Consider the following 9,824-nt stretch of genomic DNA (forward strand, 5'->3'; position numbering starts at 1 on the left):
AAGGCGGCGCGGTCGACTTCGCGCTGGTGAGCCTCAGTGAGGCGTCTCATGGATGCTATCTTCTGGCCTTCCGCGACGAGGGCGAGGCGGCGTGCCTCCAGTGTCTTGGCGTCAGCGTCGGCCGGGATAGGGACGGACAAGTCGTGCAGCGCCGCTTGTAGGGCGTCGTGGGCGTTCTCGCCGGAGACGGCGCCGTGGCTGATGACCAACACCTCAGTGACAGCGCTGCTGCCACTATCGGCTCGAGGGAGAGGGTCGTGGATGATCACCACGTTGGTGGGGAAGGCGTCAAGCGACGCCGTGTCGGAGTCGACCAGCATCGGGTCGGTGGAGCCGACCGACTCCAAGTCCACAGCAAGCTCGCTGGAGACGTGGAGCTGGTCGAGGAGGCTGACGAGGCAGCTCTCGGGGCAGTCTGTGCCCGCGTCGGACGCAGGCTCGTCGGAGATGCGAGCTTCGCCAAGAAGATCGGCGAGGCAGCTCGCCGCGCAGGCGTCGTCGACGCCTTGCAGCGCGTCGGGGCAAGCGCCATCGGGCGTGGCGGGCTGGCTACGCCCGCGGGGGAGAAAAAGGGTTCCCGTCCAGAACAGGTCTCCGGACGACGGTGCACCTGGCCCCACGGTGGGCGCCAAATGTCGGGTGGTAGGTGCCACATATGCCAACGGGTGGCTTATCATTGTGGGAGCCAGTAAGACATCGCCGGTGCCTGGAAACGGGATAAGGCGAAGACATGCACGCCGGCGAATCTTACCCAGGTTTGGGGCTCTCCGTGGAGATAACACCCCTAATCCTGCTCTGCGGGGTCTCCGCATGATCACTAGATCAATACACGTAGCTACAAGAGGCTCCTTGGGCTGTTTGGCTAGAGGAAGAAGAAGGGCAAGGCTAGCTCTCCTTTTCTCTCTCTGTGGTGTCTAAAACTATCTGAGATCAACCCTTTGCATGGGTGCCCTGGGGGGTTTATATAGGCCTACCCCCCAGGGGTATAATGGTAATCCGGCTGGACGCGGGTCCTAGCCGTCAATGTGTATTCGCCGGCTTCTCCGCCGACTGCTGGGGCCCGCCGACTGGTGGGTCCCGCCGGCTGCCGGCCTAATGGCCGACAGGCCGGCCCCACCGCCTGGGGGTCTTGTCGGTGGCTGGTTACTATAGCCTTGCCTCTGATGACGAGGGCTTTGTCGAGGTAAGCATGGCCACAGTGCCGCCGCCTTGCGGGCTCTCACTATAGCCTTACCTCGTCTTGTCTCCTTAATGATGCACATACTTCAAGGATGGGGAATAGCCGGCTGTTGGGAGCCGGCTATGCCCCAGGCCGACTGGGGGAGGCTTGGCCGCCTTCGAGCATCTCTTTGGCTGAAGGGGCCCGCCGCCCGCGGGCCGTACTGGCGCCTGTCGTGGGTGGTGTCATGGTCAACATGGCAACAATGCCGCGCCGGACGGGGGATGGCCGACTCGTACGGCGTACTGTGGCCACGCGTGCCCCGGGATTCGGCGGGTGGCAGGTTGTACTGTAGCCACGCCCCGTCTCATCACCGTTATGTGGGTGCGGCCCTTGAGGGTGCAGCCTTGGCCGGCTTTTGGGAGTCGGCCTTCTTCATGGCCGGCTTCTGGGAGTCGGTCCTCTTGGGGCCGGCTTCCTGGAGTCGGCCACCTTGTAGTTCTCTTCGGGAAGGTTTTTGAGGCCGGGTCGCCTTCTGGTAGTCGGCCTAGGTGATAGCCGGCCAGGGGAAGGCGGCCCTGTGCTCTGGATGCTTGAAGGTTCGATTGGCCTGGTAATTTTTTCAACAGTCGGGGGGAGTCGGTTGGGCTACCCGTGGCCATTTACTCCGACAGAGAGGGCCATGGCCTCCGCCATGGCAGTCTGGAAAGCCGCCTCATCCGCATCCCTCCACCGCTCCTCCTCCTCGCTCTCCTTAATGGCCGCTTGGTAGGCGGCCTCGGCCTCCTGGTCCTCGTCACGGACGACGAGCGGGGGCGGCGGCAGGCTGCGGTCGACGCCGCGGACGCCACGTCGCCTCGCCTCGTGCTCGAAGGTGAACCATCGAGCCCAGTTGGGCGAGTCGACGGCGTAGTGCGGTTCGGCGCGCTGCTCCGGCGTCAGCAATGCCCGCCGGCGCCGCACCTCCTTCGCATGGGCCCTCGCCGTCCGCGGCGCCGCCGGCACTGGGATCCTCTCCGGATCCAAATGCTAGTCATGCGGCAGCGTCGCGTCGGGGTACGGCAGAGGCACGCGGTGCTGCCAGCGCCACTTGGCCTGGTGCACCGGCACATTGATGCGATGCCTCCACCGGGGAGCGCGCGGCGGCGCGGGGAGGGAGGGGGAATGGCGGGCGGGGGCCTTGCCCTTGCGGCTGCTGCCGATGCCGGAGAAGAAGCCCATGCTGGCGATGGCTAGGATTGTCGCCGAAGTGGGGGCAGGGGTGGCCAGATGGGGACGGGGGCGAGTGGCAGTGGATGACAACGGCCCCGCTGCACGCCCGGCTTAAAAAAGGACGACCGTCGTCGCTGACGCGTGGACCCAAGGTGGGTCGTCGTCATAAATAATGTTGACCGTCGTAGTTGGACGGCCGTCAGGTGGGTACGCGGCGGACGGCGAGGAGACACGCGGCGCGTCCGCTTCGCGTCCGCGCCGATGCATTTCAGGCGCAATTTTGGGCCGAAAATGGGTCGGCGCGGACGCCAGACGGACACGATTTAAGTTTGGGTCGGCGCGTTGGGCCGCCACTTTTGTCTATGCCGGCCTAAACGGACGCGGGCGGACGAAATGGATCGCCCCATTAAAGTTGCTCTAACAATGGTTCGAAGCCACCACCACACGCGCAGCGTTCATCCAGCGCTGCCTTCTGTTAAAGTAAACATATTATTTGTTACTTGTAAAAGTTCAATAAACTTTGTTTATCATTTCAATTATTATTGACTAGTTCACTAATTTGCTGCCGCAATCTAACATATCCATGTTTCTTTAAACACCAATTAAAATGTAGACACACACGCACACTCACTCACACGGTGCCTACACAACAATTGGCCCTGCTCTCTGCCCCCAATGAGTCCCTAGTGCGGCCACGGCCGACTCTACTCATGGTGAGGCCGGTCGATGTAGATCTCATAGAGGAGCGTGAGTTCCTTCTATACATATCATGTCTAGGTTTTGGTTGCCTTAGAGCATCTTCAGCCGCACCTCCAGGACGGCGCTTAGAAGTTTTTTTTAGCACCGGCGCTAGAAAAGCGTCCCAGCCGCATTCTTACAGGCTCGTTTTGCGTCAGATTTGACGAAAACTACGGCTAGCGCACACAAGGCAACCCCACGGAATGGGGGAGCTGGGGGCGCCGGCACTATTTTTTGGCTGCAAAAGGCCCACTGCCAGCCTCTAATCTCTCTCTCCTTCATTTTTCTGGCTAGGCCCACCACGTGCACTGCAAGCAAAAATCTCCTCTCTCCCGCACGCCCGCCGCCCCTTCTCCTCCACGCTCCACCAGCCCTTCCTCGCTCATCCATCGTCGCGGCCTGCGCCGGCTCCTCTACCTGGACCGCCTCCGGCACGACTTCAGGACGTGCGCACGGGCTACACCGTGCAGGTCGTCGGGTCCTTCCACCTCCTTGCCGACGCAAGCATCAACTGCGCGCCCCGGCCCTGGGTGCGCTTCCCGCGCGCGCCTCCCGCCCTCGCCACCCTTCCCGCGCACCTGCAGCCCTCGCTGCGCCTCCTCGCCCCGAGCCCCCGCTTGAGCGTCGTGTGCCGTGGAGCGGTGGGAGTAAAGGAAGCTCGCATCCACCGGCTCGAGGTGGCGGGGGTCGAGCTCGATGCCCATGTACGCGGAGGAGGAGTTGCTGGCGCGAGCGGACGAGCTCCTCGGGCCGCCCCCGCAAGCGAGCAGGAGGGAGCGGCACCCGCGCGCTCCACGGCGCCCGAGCCGCCCGTCGGAGTTTCCGACGCAGAGGGGGTGCCCGCCGTGCTCGCAGACGGACGGCGTGCAGGTCCTCGGGAGGGCGCGGCCGGCGAGCGGGCGCGGCCTGGGCGCAGACGGGTGAGGAGGACGGCGGCGTGGAAGGAGGGCACCCGTGAGCGCGCGGCCTGGGCGCGGACGGGCGAGCGTGGCCGGCAAGCGGGCGCGGCCTAGGCGCGGACGGGCGAGCGCGGCCGCGGGAGGGCGAGCGGGAGCGCGCGGCCGACGAGCGGGCGCGGCCTGGGAAGATGTGGAGCCGGCTGCCGCTGCTGCCGGCGAGGTCGGGTGGAGAGGCGGAGAAGCAGAAGCAGGTGGCCATGGAGGTGGAGGCGGCATGGCCGAGCAGAGGAGAGACGAGCCGTCTGGATAAGGGTGGGAACGCAACGAGTAGAAGTTTCTTCAGCCTCGGGCTAAATTTTTCACCGACAGCCCCTCAAACGGTGAAAAAAATACCTTCTGGAAGGCTCAACGGCTGGAGATGCTTTTAGATGGAGCCGTAGAGGTGTGTGCCTAGATGTCTATCTGGAGCGTGCCGTCGACGCACATGCAAGCTGCGTCTAGTGGATATAGGGCCTGTCTTGCTAGTTGCAGTGGTGAGGAGTCACGTGTAGTCTAGGAAGGAATCAGTGACTTCATCAATTATGAACGAGTGTTAAAAAACGTCTTATATTATAGAACGGAGGGAGTATATGAAAATAGGCATGGAGTCATGTTATTACCTCTTCACAAGACACGGAGGCTACGTAGCATTGTAACTAATGGATCTTTGAGGATGTATCGTACCATTCAAGGAAATTATCAAGTACTCCATGAAACATTTTCTTTATCATTTGCACTGAACAGCATTATTCACAAATATATATGCATGCCCTATCTCGTTATGCGGCAGTTTGGGTTTTCTATTTTCTGAAAAAAAAAATCAATTAAGGTACCTCTTGCATAGTACCTTCCAAAAGTATTTATCTACACTAGTTCATTTTTTATTCATGGAAAATACTATAGTATATAGTTCATGTATTAAGCTAGGAATTTTTTTAATTCATTTGATAATATTTAGGTGTTAAATGATTTTCTAGCTTTTTAGTCAAGATAACACAAATTTGAACTACATGCACGTGTCAAAAAAAAAGAACTACATGTATCTATTTTATATAAATTTTAAAAATACATTTAAATAATCTTGTATATATATTTTTGCTTATATATAATATATAGAGCAATTCAAATTTATGGCAACTTTATCTGAACTATATTTGAAACCTTGAATTACACTTATTTCTTAACAAATATATTAAGTCCTCCCGCGATTTTCAATCTGTGGCACATTTCATCGGGAGCTCCCAGTCGGCGAGAGCTGGGAATCAAACTCTTCACCTAAATGAGAGCAACCTAACGCTAGAACCACCACACAAAGCTGCCAAGCTTTTCTATTATCAGAAACAAGATCTATTTGGCCATTGTTCTAGAGATATATTATATACCCAGAATTATTTGTTTGAAAAGTAATTCACAAAAGAATTAAAGAACCACGAATCTGAAAAAAGTTCAAAAACTAGAAAAGGTTCTTGAAAAATGGAAAACCTCATTACTTTCGAAAAAAAGTTCATCCATTTTGGAAAAGATCACAAATTTGATAAAAAGTTCATTGACTTTGAAAAAAGTTAATCGATTTCGAAAAAATGTTATCGGTTTTGAAAAAATTTCATCAAATATGAAAACAATTCATAAAATTTGAAAAAAATCATCAAAATGCAGAAAAAATTATCAAATTTGAAAAAGTTCATGGAATTTCAGAAAAAATTCAACGATTTTAAAAAAGTTCATCGAATTTGAAAGAACGTTCATTAAAATTCAAAAAAATCACCAATTTTGAAATACAGTTCATGGATTTGAAAAAGTTCATCAAATTTTAAAAAACATCGATACGTTCACATATTTGTGAATAATCCAACGAAAGAAAAAAACATAAAAGGAAAAAAAAGGAATGAATATAAGAGGAGAAAAGTTTACTGTTACCATATCCCGTTGGATGGTGTGTTGGTTACACCAGCGTACCTTGATGAGGGAGGTCGTTGGTTTGATTCCCGAATGGCGCCCTTTTTTGTGAATTAAGACACAAAAAGAAAAAGATGTTAGATGGGCTGGCCCAGAACGGCGGCGCTTCAGACGCCCGTTTGCAAAAGCACTAGTAACGGGTGCCTGAAGCGCGAAATAGAGTCTGCCCGCCCCATTTCATGACAGAAAACATTACGCATTTGGGCATGCTGGGCCCACTTTTGTTCGGTGGCGAAACTTTCGAAACTGTCACAGAATTAGGCGCATCCATTGCGGCCATAAATCCACAGATATCTTGTGGTCGTTGCGTCCCTTCTAGCCAATCAACAACATGTTTCTTTTTTTTTTACATGGGAATCTGATATTTCATTAACCAAAGTGTCAAGCAAGATCGTTGGCCACTAAGTCATGCACAAACATAGGTGCATTGTGCGCCGCCTAGCCATACAGCTTGGGGATCGACGACCATCTTCGAGCCATGTTACACTAGGCATCCGCTACCTTATTTACATTGTCTCGGCAAGTACTTCATTAACCAATGACATGTTGATTATCAAAGATGCAAATTTTCCATGTCATCATGGGAGTAAGAACTTTGTTTACATCTTTATATCTCTTTTTTTTTAAATTAAGAAAACATGCAGCAGAGTCATGTTGCTTTCTCTAAAATAATCGAAAAAACTAACGTCCACGTGTGGCATCTTACATATCGTCCACACGCCTCCTTCACCACTCATTTTGCCACGTATGAATAGATGACATCAGCAGGAATTTTTTTGGTTTTCGGGTTAAAAATGTTTTATCTCCTAATTAAAAAATCAAAATAAAAATCCATTTTCACCATTAAATCCGTCTCGACGAGATCTTCAAAACTAGACCCATGTTGATATGTTTTGATGAAAATTTTTTTACCCAAAAGTTGCCATGATGTTTACACTGTAGTTGCCGTAGTGCTTAAACTAAAGTTGCCATGTGGAATTTTAGTTTGTAGAGCATCGCAATTTTAGTTTTTTTATGATGGCAATTCTAGTACATTGACCATGAAAATTATTTTTTTATGAATCATGGCAATTTTAGTTTATGGTTCATGGCAAGTCTAGTTTCTTAATTCCCTGTTTTATAATATGTCAAAATTTACTTTTAAATGTAGAAAAAAATTGCTGAAACATATCATGGCAACTTCAGCTTAAACATCATGGCAATTCATATGCAATAGACATGGTAACTTTTAACCCAAAAAAATTTCGTCGAAATATATTGATATGAGATTTAGTTTCGAAGATCTCGTCGCGAGGGATTTAATGGTGAAAAAGGATCTTCAATCGGATTTTTCATTTAAGGGATAAAACATTTTAAAAACTGAAAAATCCAAAAAGATTCCCACATGCATGCATCCGGTGACGTGGCGCAGTCGGTATGTTATATGGCGTGTGGGCATTAGCATTGTCCACAATAATTGTGTTTACATATTGGAAAATATATTTCTCTGAAAACTTAATGATCTAAAACGTCTTATATTAGTTTATAGAGAAAGTAACTTTTTGTGCGAATATCTAATTCTGAGCCCGGGCTCATTTGCACCCAATGGACAGTCAATTCAAAAGCGATAGTAAAAAAATAAATCTTTTTTTGCATGAAAGATATTTTAGGGCGTGAGTGCGTGCCAAATTTCAAATTTCAAAGCATTTGGAGATAGGAGTAGCTCTCAGAAAAAAATCAGATCCAAACAGTAAACTTGTTTACCTGGACCTTAAATTTATCTTTTTTATTGAGAGCTACTCAGACACACAAATGCTCTGAAATTTAGCGCGGACAACACGTACTCAGTCATCTTTCTCCACAAAAAGATCAGATTGTTTCACTCGCCTTGTCCCTTTTTGTGTACATAAATAATTTTCCAATATTACCAGCTGCTTGAGAATTAATAGTTAGAGGCACATCGCACATATTCAGGCCATCAAATTACCGAGCTAGCCAATTAGCAGTAATAATAGTAAGGAGTACTGGTAGTTAACCGATCAGCATGTGAAGCAGCATGTCGTTGCACGCGTCCATGGCGCCGGGCAGGCACCACTGTAGGCAGTCACGGGACACCGTAAACTTCTCCGACTCCCACAGCCGGTACTTGCTCGGGTGGGCGTCCGGCCGCAGCGCCATGGCCTCCGTCGCGTCCATGAGCAGCATCCTCACCCCTTTCCCTCTCGCCGCAGCCTCTGCCGCCGCGAACTCCTCGACCTGTATCCGGCGCATCTCCTTCTGCCCCTCGTCCATCTCCCACTCGCCGCGCCGGAGAGGCCGCGTCCGGACGCAGTCGCCGTCCTCGTTCCGCGTGCCGTTCTCGTAGTGCGACGGCGAGATCGTCCGCACGATGACCGTCCTTGAGCGGCCGCCCGGCGCGCCAACGGCCGCGCGGAGCGCGCTCCGGAACGCCAGCCGCAGGGAGTACCGGAGCGTGAGGTCGGTGACGTTGGGCGCGAGGCAGCCGCTGCACCCGACGAGGCGGCCACGCTCGTAGAACACGGACGGCCGGTAGAACCAGCTGCCGGCGGAGACGACGATGTAGTCGAACATGCCGGCGTGGGCCGCCCATCCAGCGTCCGGCTCGTCCAGGTGGAGGCTCCACAGGCCCGCCCCGCTGCGCGTCGGGCCGTCCCGGTCGGTCTCGACGGCGCGGACGAGGAACGGCGACCAGAAGTCGGCGACGGCGAAGCCGTGGCGCTCGTAGCGGTAGACGTATCCCGCTTTGGTCCACGGCACGGGCCGCTCGGCCCGCGCCAGGAGGCACACGAGCGAGTGCATCTGGTTCCTGGCGAGCGAGTCGCCGACGAACGCCACGGACTTCCCCCTCATGGCGCCGAGGAACCGCGCCGCGTCGAAGCGGGGCAGCTCGCACCCGTCCGGCCGCCACCGCCACCGGACGAACCCGAGGTCCGGCTTGCCGTAGCGCATGCAGTCGTAGTGGCCGCGGATCACGGGGCACGTCTCGTTGGTGTATCCCGGCGCACCCGGGTCGGGCACCCACTCGCCCTTGAATATGTCGCAGGACCCGTTGACGCCTCGTCCATGGCCGGCCGTGCTCGTGACCGCCAGCGGCATCAGCGGCACGCCGCCGGGCAGGCTCATCGCCGCGAGGACTACAAGGCACGTCGTGAGGACGGCGGCGGGGAGCACATAGTGCCAGTGGCGGCTGTAATGGGCAATCGACGGGAGCTTAACTCCATGAAACTTCATCGCTGTTAACATCTATCCCAAGTTCCCAACGAACTACGGATCATGAGCATTATGTTTATGATAGTATGAACGAGTTTATGTATACAGATTCTTTTTTTGTGCTGCTTCATGAACGTTCATGAGTGTAGTGGCAGCTGGAAGTAGCATGTCGATGCGGTAGCATTGACGACGAAGACGGTGGTGACTAGTTAGCGTTGCACGGTACGTAATTAGTGTGCGGCTTACACTTGTGATGGTGGATTCCACGTGACCTTGAGTGCTAAACAGGTGCGCTTGTATACTGAGCTAGCGGTAGAGCTTCAATCTTTTTGACCGGCGTGTCGAGATCTAGGAACGGAAGTTCACCAACCATTCCACACATTCGAGAATGAGTATTTTATTTCTGATCTGTCGCGTGTTTTCCAACGCTATGGTCGTGACAATCTCGGTTACTGCATCATTTTTAAGCACTTTGCATACTATTCTCAACTGGACCTGACTGAGCGCAAGAAACCAACATTCACACCTTGATTGGTTGTTTGTATTCCCTCTAGCCTGTATGTGCCAAAACAAAAGGCCTACTTTGATTGTGGACTTATTTGAGGGGAAAC

The 9,824-nt window shown here is 52.9% G+C and overlaps 1 protein-coding gene across 1 annotated transcript; it reads right to left on the reverse strand.

Moving 5' to 3' along the window:
* Positions 1-7,835: 7,835 nt before the first annotated feature.
* Positions 7,836-9,266, reverse strand: LOC109758513 (protein trichome birefringence-like 19). The gene has a single exon (XM_020317371.4). It carries the CDS (start codon positions 9,244-9,246, stop codon positions 8,014-8,016), a length of 1,233 nt encoding a protein of 410 aa, XP_020172960.1. The 5' UTR covers positions 9,247-9,266; the 3' UTR covers positions 7,836-8,013.
* Positions 9,267-9,824: the final 558 nt, after the last annotated feature.

Source organism: Aegilops tauschii, chromosome 7 (assembly GCF_002575655.3).
Source record: "Aegilops tauschii subsp. strangulata cultivar AL8/78 chromosome 7, Aet v6.0, whole genome shotgun sequence".
Classification (NCBI taxonomy): domain Eukaryota; kingdom Viridiplantae; phylum Streptophyta; class Magnoliopsida; order Poales; family Poaceae; genus Aegilops; species Aegilops tauschii.